The sequence below is a fragment of the Prorops nasuta genome, unplaced genomic scaffold (assembly GCF_024137725.1).
Source record: "Prorops nasuta isolate Cenicafe-Biocafe unplaced genomic scaffold, Cenicafe_Pnas_1.2 PNAS00006, whole genome shotgun sequence".
In the NCBI taxonomy this organism is placed as follows: Eukaryota; Metazoa; Arthropoda; class Insecta; order Hymenoptera; family Bethylidae; genus Prorops; species Prorops nasuta.
In genome coordinates this window covers 7,889,362-7,913,585 of record NW_027116803.1, presented here as the reverse complement: position 1 = coordinate 7,913,585, position 24,224 = coordinate 7,889,362, and the positions used below count along the sequence as shown (strand labels likewise).

At 39.6% G+C, this 24,224-nt stretch overlaps 1 protein-coding gene across 2 annotated transcripts; it reads left to right on the top strand.

Moving 5' to 3' along the window:
• Nucleotides 1-94: 94 nt before the first annotated feature.
• On the top strand, nucleotides 95-23,585 carry DCX-EMAP (Doublecortin-domain-containing echinoderm-microtubule-associated protein). Of its 2 annotated transcripts, XM_066728030.1 has the most exons (16): nucleotides 95-337; nucleotides 1,268-1,445; nucleotides 15,484-15,714; nucleotides 15,796-15,912; nucleotides 18,044-18,296; nucleotides 18,416-18,542; nucleotides 18,668-18,818; nucleotides 19,022-19,186; nucleotides 19,589-19,684; nucleotides 19,779-19,916; nucleotides 20,213-20,473; nucleotides 20,553-20,810; nucleotides 20,897-21,059; nucleotides 21,570-21,752; nucleotides 21,827-21,922; nucleotides 22,016-23,585. In XM_066728030.1, exons 1-16 carry the CDS (start codon nucleotides 150-152, stop codon nucleotides 22,282-22,284), a joined length of 2,874 nt encoding a protein of 957 aa, XP_066584127.1. In that variant the 5' UTR covers nucleotides 95-149; the 3' UTR covers nucleotides 22,285-23,585. The 2 variants fall into 2 exon arrangements, with proteins under 2 accessions (XP_066584127.1, XP_066584128.1); XM_066728031.1 differs by lacking the exons at nucleotides 95-337; nucleotides 1,268-1,445 and adding an exon at nucleotides 14,286-14,971 and having other exon boundaries at nucleotides 18,044-18,275; nucleotides 18,398-18,542.
• Nucleotides 23,586-24,224: the final 639 nt, after the last annotated feature.

Genomic DNA, 24,224 nt, shown 5'->3' with positions numbered 1-24,224 from the left:
AGGAGGAGGAGGAGGACGACGAGGAAGTGGAGGGTGGCAGGAGAGTGATGGGGGTGGGAGTTCCCGGTGGCCAGGGAGGGATGGTTATGTCGACTTCGGCGGCGGCGTCGTCCACCGCTGGAGGCCTCGAGGGTGGGGGTGGAGGCGGCATGGGCGGCTTCTGGAGGCAGAGTAGACCCTCCAGTCCCCGCATGCCGCCTCCGGAGCAGCCGGAGCTCAGGCCGAAGAGCCGACACGAGCCGGCGCCTCCGAGATACAACAACCTCGGATACTGGAGGGCCCGAAGGGTGACTTTCTACAAAAATGGAGACCCCTACTTTCCTGGCGTCGAGTACAGGTTAGTCGATCGCTTATCTCCTTTAGCTGCAATGTGAGAGTCGTCTCTCTCTCTCTCTCTCTTGCTTCCTTATTTTGTTCGCACACTACTTTTCGTATATACATATATACTTGTTGAACGAAAAGAAACTCATCGACTCTTAAAACTATATATATATATATGTTCTTTGGAACGAACCCTCTCATCTTCGATACTCGAAGATGGACCAATGCTAGACGACGACTTCGTTTGATCGAAGATTGGAGGTACGAAAGTAGTATAGATCAATGATTCGACTGACACGAGGAGTTAAGATTTTAAATTGATTTGGCTAACGTCAGTGTTCCTCTTCCATCGATCGTCCATATATGGGAACCACTGCAAATTCGGTATTCGGTTTTGTAGGAGAGGGGGGAGGGTATGCCGGTTATCCGGTGTATTCAACCATGTATATCTATATGCATGAAGCGTTTCAGGGGACGATTGTTTGTTTGTTCTCGAAAGTGGTGCTTACGTCAGTTCGCGTAGGGATTTGCAGGGATCCCCCCGGTGTGGCCTTCGCCAGCCATGAATGACTTCGGCGTCACTGGAGGAATGCTCCTTTTCATGCTAATGAATACACGAATCCATTACATCGCCTGACGCAATATAGTATATCTAAACACTAGACGACAGACATCCCCCGAACGTCAGGAAAATCAATTTTTTCAGCAGGAAACCTCCAGTGATTTAAGTCGTTCGTATAATCGGGAAAAGACATTGCACGAATCAATAATGAGGCAAATTTACGTCTCTGCCAGGACAAATTGGGTAATGTTATATAACAGCGAATTTCATGGAAAATTGACGTAAGATTTAGCCAGATTGTACGAACAGACGATTCATTGTTTAAACAATAATATTTCCCATCAATACATTAAGAGAACTTAAAAGAAATATTACCATTTTCAGATTCAAGCCTGGACGAGATATCAGCTCGCTGGAGTCGCTCTTGGACAGGTTATCCCTCAGGCTCGATCTTCCCAGGGGAGCCCGTCATATTTTTTCCATGGACGGTGACCGGAAAATTAGCCTGGACGAACTGGAGGATGGGGCGTCCTACGTTGTCTCCAGTTACAAAACTTTCAAGGTAAGCGTTTCCTTCCCCCTTCTCGAGTCTTTTCAAATGCCTCCTCATTTATTTATTCTCGTTTTATTAAATTTTACAAAATTAAACAAACTATTGAGAGGGAAAAAAATGAGGTTTTCCCAGAGTTGGGTCAGAAAGTGCATTGTTCGTATATTATTAGGAAAGTACCAGCTCTTAAACATGTTTTCAGGTTTGTGTGTGTGTGTGTTTAGATAAAATCTATGGCAAAACGACTAGGGGACGAGAAAAGAGAGAGAACGATTTCATTACCAGAACGATAATTTAAAGTGTGTATACACGACCTGAAACGAATATCCACACAATTACAGTACGCTCTCAGCTTTAGGCGCTCAATATTCATGAGCTGGCAGCTTTTTACACAATTTATCCATGTGTGATATGTAAATCTTGTTCTCACAACGATACTTACTTCTTTGCTGGACAGATGATATATTTCTGCAAACTGTTCATGTCCCACATTCAAGCCCTCACCACCTAAATCCACTTCTCCATTCGCACAGAAGAAAGACACTCGCGTGCGCGTATCACAATTTTTTCATTTTATTTTCCTCAAAAATTATTACTTTTTTTATATATATACACATATATATAGACGAAGGAAGGGGGCTGAAATGTATTAAAGATTTGTAAACTTTATTGCACGGTACGACGAGCTCAATAATAAAGTTATAGGCGTTAATTCGACCCTTTAATGTAATTCCAAGAATTTTTAATAGACTTAATCAGGATTGACGGATCTTTAGATAAAAATTCAAGTCGTTTATTAAGCAGTTTCTCGTGGATCGTAAACAGTTTGATAACCCCGAAATTTTGCAGCGTAATTTTGATTGCACCCCTCGAGTGGTGATTAATCAGTCGAAGCGGGCATTATTTTTAGCCCAAGCTTCATTAATTTTTGTATTTCGTTGTGCGACCCTGGTCTTCTGTTCTTTTATTATCACGAAGGAGCCAAGGAGCACGGAGGGTCATTTGTGGACACAAGGTGGTAAGATGTGTGTGTGTGTGTGTGTGTGTGTGCATGTGTACGTGTGTTGAGGATTTATAAGAAAACTGCGTAGTGGACGAGGTTTTCTGTGTATCTGGCCCAGATCAGCATTTAAGCAGGCCGCACGCAACTTCAGTCTGTTTGATCAACTAAAGGGGAACGTCTGGCTGATCCACGATCGATACTCAACCTTGCTCGCTGCGATCAAATAAGAAATCACTGTACAGGTGCATCCCTCCCTTCCCATCTGCATCTTTCCTCCTTTTCACAGAGATTATCTATTCCCTCCACCAATATCTCCATTTTATATACGTGAACAACCATATTCCCAACTTGCTTTCTTCGGACCTTTGACCATTTTTAGTCCTAAGCAGCTTGATCTCGTTGTTCAGATTTTATGTCGAGAAAACTCTGCACTTTTCGAGGCTTTTGGGTATACAGGTGTATCATTGAAGGCACACCGTAGAGCAGGGCTCGGAATTGTTTGCACATTTTAGTTGTTTATTATTGTCACTAATAGGGATTTCCTATTAGTGATGACTATAGTAAACAACTGAAATGTGCAAAAATTTCCGAGCCCTGCCCTAGAGGTCCAACATAAAAATTCATTTATCTCTGTAAATATAAGAGATAAATGAATTTTTATGTTCGACCTCTGGCACGCCTCTGGTGATACACCCTGTATAAGTAAGGTGGTGAAATGAGAAACACCATCGTGCTGCATGTGTTGTCTCGTATACTCGTTTAGAGAAAACTTGGTTGTGTTGTTCGGGAGTATCTATTTGATAGTCCTCGAGCCTCACTCAAATGGTTAAGGAAAATAAGTGAAATTTTCTAAAATATATCTCACAATGAAATGGGAAATAAGTTTTTTATGAATAGAACTTTTTAGTAATCAAGTTCAATTATAGTGGTGGAGCACATTGGAAAATATTTGCTTTTTTGTTTCTTCTATTCTCATTTCTTCATTATCAAAAAATAATTTAAATATATATATATATATATATTTATTTCATCAATATTTCGTACGAACGATGATTCTCAATTTGGAGTTTTGAGACTTTTCAGGAAAAACAAGTGAAATTCCGTACGATATCTCAGACAAGAAACAAGTTTTGTATTAGCTTGTTTCGAGGGTCGCGAGGGGAGATTGGCGAATTAGTGGAGGAGCACAAATTGAAGGAAATATAGGTAATTTAAAATAATGAATGAGATTGAAACGAATAGGTATCTGGGTCGTGCAGCGTTAAATGGCAATTCGACGACGTTCATGGCACATGCATAGAGTATTCCTATAGGGCCCGGGTGAGGCTTTTTTTATACGCGAGCATTGCAAGGGCGACGCCCAGGCTGATTTACAGCCTTTAAGGTGCAACCATATGCAAATTATGTATACTTTTAACGAAATGGATCCTTCCACCACTCCGCGATAGACATTTCACACTCTGCTTATACTACTTTCCACGATCAGTCTTGCGTTTGTCCGACCAATTTCACAGATTTCCACTTAATATATATATATATATATATATAAATACCTCAATCAATCGAGCAACTCTCTCCTATAACGTTCTAAAAATTCAACAGTTCGTTTTCAATCCAAGTGAAACAAACGAGTATAAAAGCTGGAGAATCTAGATCAATCAGCTTAATTCCTTTGGATTCCCACTAACCCATTTCTATATAACAGCAATTTTTCCATTTCCCTTTGAGATCCTTCGATCATAATCGAATTATCAAAATGGAATCTAAGAGGCTGGCCTATCAATCATATAGGAGCGAGGTTGCAGTTAGTGGAAGCTCCACCCAAGGTGAATTATAAAGGCGTTAAAAAGGGGCTGGGAGATTCGAGTCCACCTTTAAATGGGAGATTCGAGGCGCGACCTTAAATGCACCTTCGTTCCTCGTGATTTCCCCTTGATCAAAAAGTAGCGGGGTCGAACTGTAATCCGGCAAAGTGGCCTGCTAAGCTGCCAAGCTCACGATCCTATCGTTATGCGAGTTTTGCATGCCGATTGCCTTGCATTAAACTGAAATCGGCGCTAAACGATCCATGACCTATTTTAATCTCTATGCCAGGAGAATTCTTCGCAATCCGCATTCCAGCTCGATAAGCATCGTTATTCCACGGTCATCCAATCTCAGATCGAAGGGTCACGTCATATACGAGCATTCGATAATTCAATTTAAATGAAATTTCACTCCTTTCAATTATTATACTCGTAATTAAATTACTATATATATAGAATAAATATTTTAGGTAAAACTAAAACCGAATAATGAATGAAACAGTTAGAGTCAACTGGACGGAAAGTAATAATTAAATAGGCCATGGAGTACTCAATTATGATATTACAAGGAATAATAGCTCAAGTTTCTTATATCTTCCATAACCGACTTATAGTCGCGGTGTTTTGCATAATAATCGTTATCTTATCAAAGCTACCTACACTATACTGCTTTTCTTGTTTATAGCTTATATTTAGTCTCAGATATCTAGCAACAAGGTGAAATATTATAAATAGAACTTTTACAAGAAAATAAAATATGACTTTGACTCAAACCAGTATCATATGATTATAATAATGTTTCAAAACAGTCTGTCATACTTATTTCATTGTTTCCTTTTTTTTTTGTTTAATTCAGTAGAAAATCTGAAAAATAGTATTGACGGTTAAACTGGAAAATTAGTTCAATCAAGAGGAAGAATCTAAGTAGTAACATCAGCAAAGTCGATTATACTTTGTTTACCAGAAGCACGTGGTTGTAGTTCGACCCAGAGAGTCGATGGTGGGGGGTTGAAACGATTTAACCCCTGGTAGGAGGTAACTGGGGTAGTAGTGGGGCAATTCTGGATGGGGTGGAAAGGTATGGCTCGTGACTGTTCGGAGCCTGCGCACTGTGAAATCCACATTTTCATCCCTTTCTCACAAACAACCCCAAACTACTCCTTAAAACGTCACGCTACTTTCATCCTTTCCTCTTCTATATACATTATTTTTTCTTTCTCTCCTCCCTCTCTCTCTCTCTCTCTCTCTCTCTCGACTGTTTCACCTGTATTTTTGCTACCTCCCCTCTTTACTAGAATCATATCCCTTTCACTCCACTGTATCTTTTTCACATTCTTGCACGATGCGTCACTTTCTCCGTGGACTTTCCAGTGTGCTCAAACGCCTTATTTCACATTAACTCCTGTTCGAATCATTCCTGACAGTGATTAGCTTCATCAAAATAAAACTATCGAACAATTCTCTGACTAGAATGACTTACCAAAGTAAATCATTTTCCTTTTTTTTTTCAATTTTTTGATACATTTTTCAGTCAACTTTCCTAATTATTTAAACGCCTCGTTGCATATCAATTCCTACTTGAATCACACTCTACCAGTAATTAAGCCCATAAAAAATAAGCTGCTAAACAATTTCTCGACTAAAATATATGTATCAAAATAACTTATTTTTCATCTTTCAGTTTCTTATCACGGTTATCTTGGACCTTCCAAAACTTTCAAGTGTCTCATTCTACATTAAATCCTAACTTAACCATCCTCGACCACTAATCAAACCCAATGAAAATAAAACTATCGAATAATTTGTTTATGGAAATTTCACTAAAATTATTCGTCTTCAATTTTGTTTGCCCAGAAACAATTTTTCTCCAAGTATTAGAAAGGAACAGGGGGGGGGGGGGGATGAATAGTTCCACATTAGAGTTTGTGTAAACATCACCCCTCGCAAAAAGCAAACCTTCTAAAAAGTAACCTATAAAAAATTCTTCGCCGAAAAGGATTCACCGGAATGACTCGTCCCCTTCAAATTCCTCCTTCGCACGAAATTTTTCTTTTGTTCTCCAAAGCTCTCGAAAGCGTATAGAAAGGAACGATTGGTGGGAGCGAATAATTGGCGCGTGCTAATTTGAATAAGCAATGTGACGAGGAGTACGAGGAACGAATGGGGGTGAGAGCTGTAAGTCTAGCTTCGTTCGATGGAAATTTCGAGCTGACGTTGCTTTAAGTGGCGCGTAACACCCGATGATGGATCGGGCAGCTGGCTGACCGGAAGGGAACGAGGTTAAAAAAATTATTATTACAGCCACTTAACGGCTGAAAGCACAGCTTGGCCATAATGATATCCGTCCAATATCTCTGACTCTATCGCAGCATGAATACGCGATGAGATTTAAACGAAGCAGGAATATGCAGATTCGAAAAAGTCGACTGGCAAATCCAATCCAGTTCTTGTACAGTTCGAATTCCGACGTGAATTTTTATTCTCGTTAAACGAGGGATTAGTCTCGTTGGAGAAATTGTCGAATTATCGAGTTCTCCACTAGAATGTGAGAAAAATCGAGTGAGTAATTTCGGAGGGAAGGTTTTTGCTCGTGGGGTACTCTATACGGAAGGGATGCATGAATCACGCAGTGATTTCTTGCGCGAGGGGTTAAGCTGGCGGAAATGGGGAGGTGGAGAGGGGGAGAATGAGGGGGAGGGAGAGAAAGAGAGAGAGAGAGAGAGAGAGAGAGAGAGAGAGAGAGAGAGGGTGATTTCCACATCCGTTTGGTCAGTCGTTGCAGGGACGAGGTTGTAGGGAAAGGGAAAGACCGTATCTCATTGACCGTTGGTCAGCGGCGCAGGGATCAATACACCAACTCGACGATCTTCCTGCAAGTCCACTTTCCAACACTGCCACTGTCGTCCAAGACTTTGCAACATTCACATCACTCGCCCAAAGACCCTAGCTCGAACGCTTGCCACATCCTGTCGCACGGAAACCTTCTCGACTATTCATTCACCCCCCCCCCCCCCCCCCCCACCCATTCTTCCTTCCTGAAGCCACCGAATCCCATTTTATTTTGATTCTGCAAATTTCCAAGTACTTTGTCCATTTCGAGAGTTTGCATTGTTGCTGTAAATCACTTGGATTATTTAGTAGAAATTTATTGTATAGTTACAGTAGTAAAGGTAAATGCTTAAGCGAACAAGTAGTACGAGCGCGAAATTGAGAAGACCGAGAGATAATTTCTCGAGAGGTTTTTTGCTGCAGATTTATGGAGGTGGATCTTGTTTCTGGAGAGAAAGATAAACGGTGGATGATGGCGAGGTAGGTAACGTGGACAAGTATAGGCAAAGGAAAGACAGGCAGGCAGGCAGGCAGGCAAAAGCGGCAGCTGAGAGTAATTTATTAGGAAGCTCCGTCTGTCTCTCGCAACGGCGTTACTACTGCAGAGTCGGAAACAACTGTTTATTACTGCTGCAAACCTCGAGCGCAGGCGTAGATTAAATGGCAACGCTGCCAATCGCTCGTTGATGTCTCCATGTCTGACGAATCCTCGACTTTCTCTACTGATATTTATCTCTCTTCTCTCTTCACCACGAATCACCAGCCTCAAATATTTACCCTTCCTTTTAAATCCCAGTTTCAAACATTTCGATAAACTTTCTAGATATGTACCTTATTTTCTCTCACTGTAATAAACCGCATTAATTTTTCTCGAATAAATTATTCAACGAATTACAAGAGTTTGTTGATGGATGTTCTTTCTTGAGATTTTTTGTTTATTCTCCGTTTATTCCGTCGAATCAAAACTCTTCCAGGCAACTCGTGCGATTTACATACACGCCATTAAGGAATAGGCAGAAACGAATCTGACATTCCAATGTGGCTGGTAAGATAAGAAAGGAACGAAATTCAGGGTGGAACCGTGGTTGCACGCTTCATTTTCATACGAGAAGCCATTTTCATCAAGCTTTTTTTTTTGTTGGCCCGCCAATGCGTGTGCCTTATCGCCTCAGGCTGCACGAAACGAATGAATAACAAGGATAATTTATAGAAAACAGTGCGGAAAACCTTCGATTCTGAAATAACGAAAAGAGTATCGTTAAGAAACGATTAATGGAGTCGTTAAAAAATTTAATGATTTTAGCAATACGAAAGATGTCTTGTGCAATTAATCCTATTATTATTTTAATTAGAGCCATCGTTGTGGATAAAGATGTCGAGCGACCGCGATCACAACGTGAGAAAGAAGAAAGGTGCGGGAGAAAATTGGTATTCTGGGGAAAGATCAAATCTGAGCGAAGCTTTGTGGTAAAAATTTAAGTTTTGTGCCGGATATTTTAATTGGCATCATTACGTCGATTTGGGTTATGATACTGATGCCATTATTGGTAATTATAGTTTTCCAAGTGTTTCAACCGATCTTTCCGTAAGCTTTAATCCGTAATCCCAGACGTCTTGGACTCAACCACCAATAATTTACAACAATTATCTTATGAAAAAAGTTGGTCCCAGTTTAAACCCAAAATTATACTTGGAAAGTTTTTTAGCTCACGACAGCTTCTTGTTGAGACATACGATGCAATCTTTGCTTATGTCGAGGAGCCATTTTTAATCAGCAATGCAATATTTTCTGAGACAAGCAACCCTTACTGCAGTATTTTATACTTTAACTATGTGTCAAATGTTTATCCAGCACCAATAAAATTGTATTTTTAACGAAACCTAATTTAATAATCGAAAATTAATCCTCAGCTACAAATTTCTCTAATCGCAGCAAATAAGCTGCAATAAATAATCAAGAATTTACGCGGTACTCGAAATCAAGAAAAATTTAATTCACGATGCCACTATAACAATCGCGTGTTTATCGACGTCCTGCAACTCGATTAATTTGAATATCGCATTTTAATTGCATTTGCATTTTAAATGTGATTACGGAACATTAATATTATTAAATTAAGTATTGCATTTTCAGTAGTCTCGCAATGAAATATTTCAGCCCGTGAAATTCTATAAATCGATTCGTACAGAACGGATTAATTTGAACGGAACAAAATTACTTATTTTAATAAGCGATAATTTCTACGAAGCACACGGTGCAAATTTTATCGATCGCTCGAAAAAATCTGCTTCTATATATACGTTCGGGGTGTATGTGTAAGGACGATGCTCGATAAGGGTAAGAAAAACATGTCACAATCACGACACAACCAAATTACACGAGTGCTCCTTATCACAGGGTGGATTTATATAAAGTCGCTTACTACCAAGAGAATTGGTGCTGCACCGATATAAATATAAATATAAAAAACATTATATTATAGGCTTTTAAAATTGAACGCGTCCCATTTCTTACTCCTTGCATTTTAATCACAAAACAAAATGTTCTCGATAAATAATTGCAAGGAAACGATAATTTTAAAGGGCAGAAGAAAATATGAAGAAAAACTTTATTTATTTTTTAATTTAAAATTGAAATGTGCGAAATAATATGTTGGGTCGTGCACCTAGAATTCTATCGTGAAGGGAGCATCGACTTTTCATAAATTCTTTTCTCGTAAAAAGCTTTCTTGGTTGAAGCTAAATCATCTTGTCGTTTGAGCTTACACTAGAATCGTGCGGTCATCGTACAATGTTAACCTTTAGCGCATCAATGCCGAGTGCATGCCTGCATCGAGCGTTCACCCTGATGATAACGGGAGGTCATCCTAAGAACTCCAACCCTTAACCTTTGACTACACACAAAACTCTGTACACAAATCTCTCATTAACAAAATTGCTGCAAAACTTTTTAAACTCCGTCAACTTAGTGCTTGACTTATACTACTTAAAGATCTGTGTAACTTCTACCACTACATACGAATGATTGAAAAATGGTGAATAAACGAAAGAATTTGATTACAAGCGAGTAATTGGATGAAAGGGGTTGTGATAGGGTGGGGGTGCCTCAAATGCCAAGGGTTGGAGAACTCGTGGCTAGTAGCTGGATTCTGGACGATAAAGGAACGCAGCATAGGCAAATTGTATACGCGCGAGTTCTAGCTGCGTTCGGTTCTGTTGTAGTTGGATCGAACTGCAATTGTGCCTTGACCTTGGCCTTGACTGAAACATATATCTTCACTTACGTTCAGATTCTAAGCGAATCACTGGCCATAATTCAAACGACAAGTCCGATAAATTATTCCATCAAGTGGCTTGAATGGACTTCACACGACCGTAAGTCCATTCTCTTTACCGTGTATGACATCTTATTCAACTGCGTCATTCAATGACCTCGTAAATACACCACTACCAGCATCAGTCACTCTGCGCGAAACCCCTTAATTATTTGACTAGTTCATCTTGCTTTGTCGCGTCATCCAAGACCTTGGAAAATCATCGAGAGAGCTCGCCCAATAATTATTCCTTCCCCACTTAGAATTTTTTGCGTCTATCGCAACAAATCTCTCGATATTCTAAAAAACTCTCAGAAAATATTATTGTTAATGTTTTAAATATATCATGTTGTATTATTGTGTGTGTGAGTAACATTAAAAATTTATCATTATAAAAAATCCCTCTATTAACGAGAGAGTTATATTTGGAATATTATTGTCATAGAAATAATCATCGCTTTAAGAAGACATCGAAGTACCATCAAGATTCTCCAGATTGCTGAAAAGTTTGCATGATGATGAGATTAAGACGCAATAACTTACTCATAAAGTGGTAATATGTATTCATTAAGGACGAATTTCCATTTTGTTTGTTATCGAGAATCGCGCGTGCAAGGGGTTGGGGGGTTCAAGGGTTACCATCGTTTTCAGTAGAGGCGTAAAAACGTTAACGGCTGCGAGGATATCGAGGAGGATCGGACTGGGGTTTTCTTCTAGACGGCCGATGACCTTGACAAAAAAAAATTTTACAGTTTTATGGTGGTTCGATGTACAATCAATTTTACCAACTACGTCTGATTTTACGTTTTCTTTACCACTTCGTCCCTGAAACTCTACGATGGTCCTTCAAAATTCATTCTTTTTATTTTCCATATAAAGATTTGGTTCTTTCATAGCATTATTTTTGCACCACTGAATTATCCCTATATTCACTCTGCGCTAATTCGTTATTTTTCCATCCCTCGTGAAAACAACGTCAGACTCGTGCCAGAGGTCCGTTAGACACTCTCGCAACTGAATCGCGAATTTTCATAAGTGGCTCTCTCTTGTAAACTTAAAATTCTAATTCTACCACTTTGCTACCTCAAATTGAATATAATCACTGCGAGGAGAGTAGAATAAAATAACAAATTGTCGAAAATCATGGCAATGGGAGAAATCGTTACAGTATAACGATCAGAATTGAAAATCTTGAAGGAAAAAGTGAAAATTCATGAGACGAGAGAGGAATATCTTAAGTGGAGCAGTCGGAGGAATTTTTTCTATTGTCAATGGTGATGAATGGTGAGAGATAAGGAAAGGAGGGATGAAAGTATCGTGAAGGAGTGGGAGGGGGGTGAGAGTTAAATACTAACGACCTGTAGTAGGGGTTAAAGTGGTGGAGTCTGGTGAGAGGGTCGGTTACCGGAAGGCTCGCTCGTGTGGCTTAGGATGAAGAAGGATAGAGAAAAGGAGTGGAAAATGCCTTACTAGGATAGAAAGGGGGTGTGGGGGGGGGGGGGGGGGGGACTGTGACCTTCACCCTGTGTTAATCCATACAGCCATTATCATACCGAGTCCCCTACCCTCGCCTTCCTATCACATTGCAATCAGCCACCTCCACGAATGGCCAATCACCAATCACATTTTCCACTTGTCTTTTACACGATTAAGAAGAATTGTCCTTATCGTCACTCATGTTTTTGAGGAAAAATCATAATTCTTGTATAAATATATATATATATATATATATCAGTTTATTTGCCTTGTAAAATCCAACAGCCTCGATTAGCTATTCGATCTCGTTAAGCGTAACAAATACCACTGCCACTTTTTAGATCTGATTAACAATTGGGAATCTACGATCCTTTCAGGTTATAAGTCGAAAGAGTTGATATGATCGCGATTAATAATTTCTGTTTTTTTTTTTTACTGTTAAGCATTCTCTATGGAAATCGAGGCAAGAATCCTTCGATTGTTCAGAGAATCGTATTTCTCGTCGGTTTGCACAGTATTGATCATTTTTTTGGTAATTTCTGGGAATACCAGTGAGTGCGATTGGTCGCAGAGATTCGAGAAACGTGTGATTAAAGGAATTGGTTAGCGAGCGCGTAAAAGCTAAAAGCATTCTTTGAATTAAGGACGCTCCGCTCCCTTTTGGCCCACGCCTTAACTACGATCTGCCCGTACACCGATGCAAATCGTGCACCCAGACAATTAAACTAATTGATCGAATAAACCTAATATCTGCGTGATTAATCAGTGAAAATGGTTTTCTCAAATAGTATTTATCGTTTGTTAATCAGACAAAATGAAGCTTTTTCACGATTTTGAGGAACGTAAGTGAAAATCTGGAAACTTTCGAAAGAATTTCATGCTAAATTATAATTGAAAATATTTTGCTAAACTATTATTGATTTATGGAGATTTTTTTTTGTAGTGACCAATATAGTTCTGATTCAAATAAAAAGCATAGGGTGAGATTAAGATGAAGAGAAAATGATGGATGTTGATTATGACAAAGATGCTGATGAAAAATTTGATGGAATACAGAAATGTAAATAGCGTGATACGTCATTGACATTAATTGCAAATATATAATGTGCAAAAATGAATCAAAATGTTGATAAATATACGTGTTTACCCTAGTTTTAAGTCTATTATTATTTAAAGAAAAAGCAAAGAAACTTAGGATGCAATCTGGAGGAAGAGAATGATTGGGGTTGATTATGATGAAAATGATGATGATGAATTTGACGTAGTTGAGAAATATAATGAACACGCTACGTCATTGACATTAATTACCAATACATCACATGCAATAATTAATCTAAATATTCGTTGATATACACACACAAACAGGGTCTCCTATCTTAAGACCATTATTAATTAAGAAAGAAATAAAAAACGTAGGACAAAATCAAGAAGAAAGGAATGATCGAGGTTGATTGTATGTATGATAAAGACGATGATGAGGAAATTGACGCAGTTGAGGATTGTAATGAGCATGCGACGTCATTGATATTAATTGCAAATGCGGCGCATGCCATAATTGAACGGTCTACTCCACTTTACGGGGTCCGTTGTGGAAGTAGGTTTACGTGCCAGCGGCCAACAAACTTCCATTTGAATTTTCTCTGCCAGCGCAGAGCAGAGATTCGTGCCGTTCGTTTCCAAGTAGCAATTTATTCGTAATAAGTAAGAGTCGAACGTTCTAATGAGAATTTCACCACAGATTCTTATCTGCTTTCACACCGTAGCATGGAAAGAAAGTAGCACTAAACGCATTGGCGAACCAACTGGATCACGATACGATACTCTATCGAGTATCGTGTAGGACATGTACGAGGAATATCTTCGTTTCGTGTAAACAATACAAACAAATCTCTGTTACATCCCTGTGTTTGCGTGTAAATAATATGTTAATTCGACAGCTATTAACATCACAGTAAAGAATGATAAAAATGAATTTAAGAAATCTCGAAGGTCGCTCCTCAGGCTTTTCACAGATGAAATAATAATCGACATTTGCGTGTGTCTGTGTGTTGATCACCAGGTGGAATCGTATAGGTTCATGAATATTGGCGTGGATTTAATTGTGGTTGGGAGAGACGTTCGTAGGGGTATGAGAAATTGGAAGAACAGGTTGGTAATATAAGATTGATGGAATTTCTTGGGGGAAGAAGCGGGGTGGGATGGGGTAGGTCGGGGGTTGGTGTTTACGGGCGTGGTGGGTTTTGCTGAAATACGTTGAGAGTAGGAGCTCGGGGGTAGGTGGCCTTGAGCGGCGAGTTGGTGCTACCGGGGGTGGGGTGGGGGAGGGGGAGATGGGTGACTGGTGCACTACGGGGGTAGTTTTCCCACCCCCGTGGTCTGGCCAGAACCGTCGTTCCTCCAGTTGACTATCGGGCACAGTCGCGGTTACACCTCCCAAGCAACAAAATCCTTTCACTCTCTCTCTCTCTCTCTCTCTCTCTCTCTCTCTCTCGAAACTCCCAATCGCACCTCGTCGTAACTCCACTTGTGTATATACGAAAACCTCGAGAAAATCACTCATCGACCATTTCAACGAATACAACACCGCTGTCTCTTGACGAAATCCACAAAATAATATCCTACTTATATACTTTTCCAAGTCAGACCAGTCGTTTACTTGAGAATATAATTGTTGGAAAGTGCAAAGCTTTTGTTATATTTGAATAACACAGAAAGAGGGTGGTGAAAGTAGAAGATCAAAGGGGCGGAAGAAAAGTTTGGAGAGTTCGAAGAGGCGAAGAGGTGGGAACCGGGGGTGGAGCGATCGAGATGTGATCGCTGCGAGGTCGGCGGTCGAGTCGTGGATCTTCGGGGTTCGAAAGTTGGGGAGGCTGGAGGTTCTGGGAGGAAGTCACGATTGAGTCGGCAAGCTCGTCGTCCCGGTCGGACCTGGAGCCGGAATTCGCCGGCGGAGGTGGAGGTGGTGGAGGCGGTGCCGAGGCGGTTGACTCCTGCAGCGACTCCGAGCGCGAATCTCGCGATTTTCCTCACGATTGGGACGCCAACGACAGTTTTGTCGTGTTGATGAGCGACTCTTTCGAGGTCATCTCGCTGCCGGCCGATATGCTTCAGGTGCAGCCCTTTTCTATAACTCTTTGAGATTTAATAATTACCTTTTCCTGTCATAAGTGTGGTATTTATCGATATTCTTGTCAGAGGTCGTTCCATCATTTTGACGTACTCGACGATTTAATCGTTATATCACCCTTTTATAGACACCTTGACAAAGTCATTAAGGTGAAAACCATTTTAACCCTTCGAGAAATTAACAAAATGGTACTGATATTTTTTATGCAGCTTCCACCACTCATAATCCTTAAACAAATTAACAATTATTATACCATTTTTGATCGTACTGTCTCTTTTAAAAATAATCGTGTAGAATTATGATACTTCGCCTTTATACTACTTTTTCGAGAATCGTCTTGGAGAAGTAGCGGAGACTCGAATTAAAGAGACGGGGATCGATGTTCGCGGGGATGGTGTGGGTGCATGATTTGTGACGAGTGCATGGATATATATATATATATATATGTATATATATATAGGGAGATTAATGGGATTTGGACGTGAATTTGTTGCAGCCGGCGAGCTACGGTAAGAAGAGTAATACATGGTACACGGCACCAGCGGGTGGAAGTATGCGAGCGGGAGGAGGAGGGGGTGGTGCCGGAGGCTGGCAGAGTAGGCCACCAGCAGTTGCGAGTCTCAGCAGGAAGGCGTCGATCACCGACGAGGCGCCTCCACCCGGGGGTGGAAAACCCTCCTCGGGTCGAGTCATTCGCATCGTTAATAACAACGACCACACCGTTCAGGTACGAATCACCATTGGAATTTTCCTACATTTTAATTCTCTGCAGATTAAAGATAAATATTATTTTCCTCGAATTTTCCAGTGTCGCGTTTTGTTAAACCTCCGCACTGCCCAGCCATTCGAGGAGGTTCTCGAGGATCTTGGACAGGTGCTGAAGATGAACGGAGCCAAAAGGATGTTCACAGTTTCTGGACAGGAGGTAAACAAACTGCTAATTTAAATCTTTTTTTAGCTTGAGAGAAAGACTTTTTTTAAATTGTAAAACTTCATCTACTTACGATAGGTATAGACAAAATAAGCGCGAGCTACAAAATTGTGTGTAAGGTATTTGAATAAGTGGTCAAGACCTTTAAATGATTTAGATCTTGTTTCTCTCGTTCCAACTGACATTCTCGTTTCTTACATAGATCCAAATACTGTAATTACGATTAGTATAAAAAATAATCTTTTCAAAAGAATATATTCATACAATATCTGAAAAAACAGTAAAAAGATATATCTGTAAAAGAATCTTGATTATTTGGGAATAATATTTTTTAATTTGTACTTGTAATGAGGTTTTTTGTTAATGAAACAAATTCTGCTTTTTGTATATAGTGCAGTGTTTTTAAGAAAATTAAGTAGAGAGGTCCATGGAGAGATACTAGAATTTTGTAGCACAAAGAGAGTTAAGAGAAAAAAGAGTAACAATTGTTTGAATAAAAGTAACATTTGGAAATTCTTGATTGCTCGCAATCGGATGGATAATTCGTTTTGTATGTTAATAATCGGGGAACCAATAAAATGGCGTACCTATTTATGATCGATACGTGGGCCACTGGAGAGTTTATCAGGCGATTTATGCAAATGGCAGACATTGGTGCGGGATCGTTCTTATAAAATCCACGTGAATAATGTTTGTCCATAAATATGCATGGCGGGAGGGGGCGTCGAAACGAAGCGTGACGATATCGGGGTCGAGACTTCTCGTCTACTCGACGGAATAAGGTCGCGCCTCGTGAAATCCTCCTCACCAATTACCCCCTTTCATTTATTTACTTCCAAAATCCTCGTGAAACCCCTGCAACATCATAAACGATACCACCAATTATATTCCTCTTACACACACGCCCTCTTTTCTCTCCCTCCAAACTTTTGTATGTTTTACGAACACAGGAAATTGTTGATTTTGTGGTTCACAAATAAAATTTTTTTCTTTATTATTGTTGAAGAGAATGGAAAGATGGTTCGAAAATTCTTGGAATAAAAATAATATATTATTTAAATTGTTTAACTCTTTGTACCTCTACTTCCATAGTTAAGCAACTGTATAGAACGGGTATATAATAATTTTTATTGAATTTTTCAATCTCAATGGTTTATAAGATATAAGAAATTATCACGAGTAATAGATGAAGAATAATTATTATTAGGATGAATTTTCGTTTGGAATTTCGAAAGAGAAATGAATAGTAAGCAAAGATCCTGGTGAGATACGTGGATGTGATTGTGGAAAGGAAACGAAAAGGGCAAAGGAATTCATTTTGTGCCATAATAATTGGTCTTCGAAGGCTGGCAGATAGTGAAATCTGAATTTTGCATAGATTAAAAGGGCGCCGCTATTCCAGATGTAACGTTTACACGTGTTCGATGCAAAGCGTCGGCCTACTCACGAACCAATACTACTTTCACTCTGATTCCCCCTGGAATTCTAACATTCTCCACTTTCAAATTTGCCTTAAAAGTTGAAAGGAAATTTTAAAAGGATTTCAATGAATACAACTAGGTTTAAAATTTATTTATTTAAACAAATATTCGCTTTTTTCGTGGTTGATCCAGGAAATTTTGCAGATCGTCCATCAGCATCTAAACATATGATACACCTATATATACTATATAGCAAAATACGCATAATATAATCATTTATCAAGAAAATGATGGAAGCCATCCACGAGCGAGGGTTGGGAGAAGGACTCTCGAGGGGTGATTAGAAAAAAGGTCAGAGATCCAAGTTTCCAGGTCACGACCGTATATGAATTACAAATTGGCCAATTTTCTGCATCGAGCATTCGTCCACAGTCTGTGCATCGACGCTCTCTCGCCACGTCACGTTCGGTGACGAAACGAGTTTTGAGTCTGCCATTTCTGCCAATCGATGAAACGTCACGAATCAATTTCAGCTTTTAGTATGAAAAGCTACTTGACGTTAATTTTATCCTGCAACGGACCTAATCTTGCAATGTTTTAATTCTCGACAAAGATTTTTCTCACTCCTACAATTATAAGAAAAAATAACGACAACGTTAGGAATGAGCATAGTTTAAAAATGAAAAATATACAATGTTGCACAGGTGAGGAGTTTCTCGCAGTTGCGAAACGAGTTTGCGGACGTGGACACGTTTTATTTGGGGACCGGGACCGCCGTGGGGATAGCGGGCGGTGTGACGGCTTCCCCGGCGAGGAGGTCCAGGTCCCGAGGGCCCCCAACGGTCGTCGAGGACATCGGCAGACAGAGGAGGGCGCGCAGCAAAAGTAGACCGAGGGCGCTTTACGCGGCCGACTCCGAAGTAGTACGAGTCAACGGTAAGTATAAACCCGCAGCCTGTGTCATTTTCCACTGAAGAACGTACCTGGTGGAGGATGAACTTTCGTCAAGAGCCAAAAATGCATTTCTCAGGTTAAAAAATTTATAAAAATCTCTGCAGATTACAGTGTCGTTGAAGTTTTGCGAGAGGAACCGGCGAAAGTGACGATCAGAGGCTTGAGAAGATCCTTTTACCCACCCTCGCACCTACCCCCGGTGGACAATTCACCCCCGGACAAAAAGCTCCAGCTCGAGTGGGTCTACGGGTAGGCAATGTTTACTTTCTACCAAGATTCTTTCGTATCGCGACACTAGTCCTTGCTGCAGCGATAAACAATTGAAAAATGGCGGTTTAAAAAGTGCTTTAATTACCTGGGAAATCTGTGTTCAGTTATCGAGGAACCGACACACGCAAGAACCTCTGGGTCCTTCCGAGTGGGGAGCTCCTTTATTACGTGGCTGCTGTCGCTGTTTTGTTCGATCGAGAGGAAAACACTCAGCGTCATTACGTCGGACATACGGAGGACATTACCTGCATGGAGGTATACCATATATATATATATATATATATATATATAAGTATAGTGAAACAAATAATTCTATCATTAACAAACTATCATATTTATCATATAAAATAAATTGATTTTTCATATATAGAATCAATGTCAGTATAAGCTTATTGTTATTCTCCTTATGAAATCATTTGCGTAATATAAAATTAAATTTGGTTCCACGTTGGATTCAGGTACATCCTAGCAGGGAGCTCGTGGCTTCCGGTCAGAGAGCTGGAAGACACAGGAAGGCCCAATCGCACGTTAGGATCTGGTCAACCGAAACTCTTCTCACTCTTTACGTATTTGGAATGACGGAATTCGAAATGGGCGTATCCGCGCTAGCCTTTTCTCACTTGGTGAGTCCTCCGGGAAAGTTTGAATTAGATTTTTTACCTCGTTTTAGTGTACGATAATCGTGGCGAACCAATCGACTGTGGCACCTATGGCCGTAACGTGCGCAAAATTGTTCAACCCATTTCTGGGACGTAATTATTTCTGACGAATAAATTATGCGAGCTCGTGACCGAGCAGTCGGTCACAATCGCAATTACTCGCTTTTTCATCTCACGAAACTGCCTCGACTCTTGACTAATCTTTTCTCACGTGCAGCCGCCAAACAGTGGAATCGGTCGATTAGCCAATTTTAACCTGGAATTCTTTTCGAATTTTCGACAATTGTACACGCAAATCTTCATGGTAGAGATCGATCAAGATTTGTTCTTATTTACGTATGGAATATCTCGTGGTTTGTTCGACAGAATGGCGGAATATACGTGTTGGCCGTTGATTCAGGAAGGGAGGCCATTCTCTCCGTCTGGCAATGGCAATGGGGTCATTTGCTGGGAAAAGTTGCCGTAAGTTTTTCTCCTAGAAATAGCTGGCAAAAATACAAATTTCACATTAAAACAATTATCTCGAATTAATTTAAATATTTGGCAATTATGACAGACGATGCAGGAAGACTTAACTGGAGCAGCTTTTCATCCACTGGACGATAATTTGTTGATAACTCATGGACGTGGCCATTTGACCTTCTGGAACCGTCGTAAGGACGGATTTTTTGAGAGAACGGATATCATTAAACCTGTAAGTAAACAATTTCTTGAATAAAACTCCAGTGATGTTAAGCATTTCACTATATATCATAACATCAATTTTGATTCGATGCATTTGCAGAAGAAGATTTCTAATTGCACAATTCGATACAGCTATATACTTGTGCTTTGTTCATTTAATACAGTATTATATAATACCAATAATGATTATAAACGTTAATTGAATTGAAGAAGAAAAATATTAAAGCGATTTAAAAATAACAAAGTAGAATAATAACACAATCGCTTATAAATGGAATTATTCAACGAATCAAATAAATTCAACAGCCATCTCGTACACACGTGACGAGCATCCAGTTCGAGCAGGATGGAGATGTAGTGACCGCTGATAACGATGGATTTATCACTGTGTACTCCGTGGACGCTGATGGAGCCTATTTCGTCAGAATGGAATTCGAGGCCCACAACAAGGGCATCAGCACCCTCGTCATGCTGTCCGAAGGAACTCTTCTTTCCGGTGGTGAAAAGGATCGAAAGATCGCAGCTTGGGACTCCTTGCAAAACTACAAACGTATAACGGATACCAAGGTATCTGCGAGCTTCTAAATAATAACTAAAAAATAATAATAAAAAAAACTCGAGATCACAATATTGAAATGAATGGCAGTTACCGGAAGTCTTCGGTGGCGTCCGGAGCATCTACCCTCAGCGTCCAGGAAGGAACGACGGAAATATTTACGTTGGAACGACGAGGAACAACATACTGGAAGGATCCCTTCAGAGAAGATTCAACCAAGTGGTGTTTGGTCATGGGAGACAATTGTGGGGCTTGGCGGTTCATCCCGATGACGAAGTGTTCGCCACTGCAGGCCACGATAAAAATATCGCGCTGTGGCGTAGACACAAATTGGTCTGGACCACTCAGGTGAGCTGGAAATAAGATTATCGGTGCAATTATTCTCATAATCGTAATTATATATACATATCAAATATGGATAAACGATACTTCAGGTCGGATTCGAGTGTATTTGCATAGCGTTCCATCCGTTTGGTGTTGCTCTGGCCGCTGGGTCCTCCGAGGGTCATCTTCTTGTACTGGCTGCGGAAACCGGAGCAGCCCTCGCCACTCACAGAGTTTGTGGATCTCCGTTAACCTGCATTGGATATAATTCTAGTAATTGTCCATTTTTTTTTTCTTATTTCATTCAATTAGCTTTATCTCTATCGCTTTAATTATGATCGCCTCGTAGCGTACAGCTTATTGCTAAATTATACAGTACCCACAGCAAACACGAATGTCCAATTAATAAAAGAGCTGTATAGGTCGAGTGTTGCCATTGCTGGGCCAATATTGGTTCGTCCATAAATCGCACACATTCGTGATTATTAGATATAACCATTCGCGTGGGGTCAGAAATGTTCCAACGTGTCAAATTGATTCCTGGAACGTTCTAGGAACGTGTTTCTAACTCGTAATGCCTATAACAATGTCTCGAAAACGGAAATGTTTTCTAGATTTAATTTCCGCTCGAGAGCCATGATATATCCCATCAATATAATCACTTGAATCATCACTGATCAAACATTGGTCGCTTCACTGATCCTCGAATCATAATTAACGTTAATCACTCACAGCTGTGCAAATCTGCCCAACTAATTCTCAACCGCAACGAAACTCTTTCAGCCGGAGATGTCGTGGCGATGGGTTCGCAAAACGGAAGCGTCTATCTCTTCAGGGTATCCAGGGACGGATACTCCTACAAAAAGATAAACAAGATTCGAGGTACACAGCCACTTATGCAACTCGACTGGAGCTCCGACGGAAGATTCTTGCAGACCGTTACGCAGGACTACGACTTGCTTTTCTGTAAGCTCGTAAATTACAGATTAAATACAATAAATTGCACTATATAAGGAAATATTAACTAAAAATATCTTCAGGGGATGTAAAATCTTTATCATCGGAAAAATCGCCATTGGTGATGAAGGATGTAAAGTGGCACACGCACAATTGCACCGTTGGTTACATGGTTTCCGGTAAGACTTTAGAATTATAGTGTTGGATCGAGCCTCTTTGAGGTTAGGATTTAGAATGGTATTGATAGATTTGGCTATTTCTGTTTTTTGCAGGAATGTGGAACAATCGTTATTATCCATTGACAACGGTTCTGACGACATCGAGCAGATCAGCCGCCCACGATATGTTGGTCAGCGGTGACACGGAGGGCTACCTCAGGCTCTTCCGGTATCCGTGCACGAGCACCAAGGCGGAGTACGTGGAGGAAAAAGTTTACAGCTCGCTAGTTGCCTGTGCTAGATTTTTGTACAACGACCAGAACATTGTCACCGTAGGCGGTACGGATGCTGCCCTGATGCTGTGGGAACTGGTCGACGAATAAGTGTGCAATTTTTTTAAGCCTCGTAAAAAGTGGAGCACCTTATTTCAACGACTCCGTTTAATCCTTATGACGATCAGCCTGAAGCTCGACATTTGTTTCATCGTGTAGCAAGAATTAGGACTGTTCCTCAAACTAGCACTGTCGATATTGCAGAAAAATTTTTACTTGGATGGAAATCATAAATTTTGCCCATTTCTCTTCACCTTTTTTGCATTTTGATCTCTCTGCCATAATCGTATCACGATAATATCAAGTAACAATACTAGCTTTATCGCTAAGAGATACTAATACATGTATTATATTTATAACACGTAAGAGAAGATAGATATGTGCTACGCCGAGATGGGATTGCAAGAAATTTTGCACGTTGTTTAATGGCAAAATTACATTTTTCACTCTACGATAATAGGCCCTATAGTTATACATAATATTCGTAATCAATCTACTCGTATATTTACAAAGCTTCGTTATTTCTGAAATTTGAAGAGAGTTACGATGCATGAAATTTCTTCAATCTCGTTAATAACGATTAACGTGTATTCTTAGCTGTAAAGTGAAATTTGCAATGTGAAAATTTAGGCGCAGGCGCCTCTTGCTAAATAAAAACCCTAAATGATTAGCTTAGACCCGACAAAAGTATAAGTCGCGCACCATAATGAAACTACTATAATGTTGTTTTAAACGACATAGGCTAGGATTGAAAATGATTAATTAAATTGAATTGATCTCATTTGAATTTAATTAATCAATTCGACTTTTTAGTTAATAATTTTCGATGATCGCTAATGAAAAAACGCTGTTGCTGGTCAACTTGCCGTTCGTAAATCACCGTTCACACGTTTATAGAAAATCCAAACTCTTTTAGAATTTAATGTTACTCTAATATTAAACGAGGATATGTGCTGATTGCAAATAATCGCGCGTCGTGAATAATATGATTATTTGGACAGAGTTGAATATTAATAAAGTTATTGATAGAAGGCTGGAATCGTCACTGCCAACTCGCATCAGGCTCGAAATTTTTATGTAGAAATATCTTCTTTTCAATCATGTCAATAATTACTAATCACAAAATAATTGTTTAGAATTTTTTTCTGTGATTACACTAACTCGATCAAGTACGAATTATTTCATGGAGAAAATAAATTTTCGTTTATAACTACTGACAATTAAAATCAAACATTAATGTACTCGTACGTGAATAGAGTTTAAATTTCGATCATCGATGCGATATTTAAATGGAAACGATTCCCCTATCGTAATATAGAATTAATAGTGTAGAGCAGCAACTTTATGATTATAATAATAAATTCTGCACAACAGATTTAAGCGTATCTTCTTTAAAACGAATCTAACCGTTTCCTCTCGGCAAATTTCCTTTAATTTCTGTCAGACCTTAACGACAATAGGGGGAAAGTGTGAAATAAATAATTGAGAATCATTTTTTTTTTTTTTTTTAAGCAATAGATTACTATTATTTTTATTCCTTACAATATGCGTTTTCCTGATAACTTTCTAAGTGGTACATTTTTTAGTGTCTCCAATGACTTGTAAAAGCGCTTGCGATTTATGCTAATTTATTTATCCTTTTTATTGTTTTTCATCGGTCATACCGATAGTTCCCGAGCACGCTTAGCCAAAAATCCTCAACATGCACGAATAACATTTGAAGTTCGTTGATTCAATGCGATGCAATAACCGATTGGAATATTTGCTCGAAGAATTCGCTTATATTCAATTAATTAATTTAACAATAGAAATAGATAATAGAATTTGAGGCAGGAAATATTGTTTTAACAGAACGCGATGACCTAATAACAAAAGTAGGGGATGCAATGCAAAGATTACGACGTTAATAAACAAAATTGGGAGGAATAAACCAGAAATAAAATAGACTAACTATTGAAGATGAGCGTCTCGTGGTATTATTGTTTGAGGAA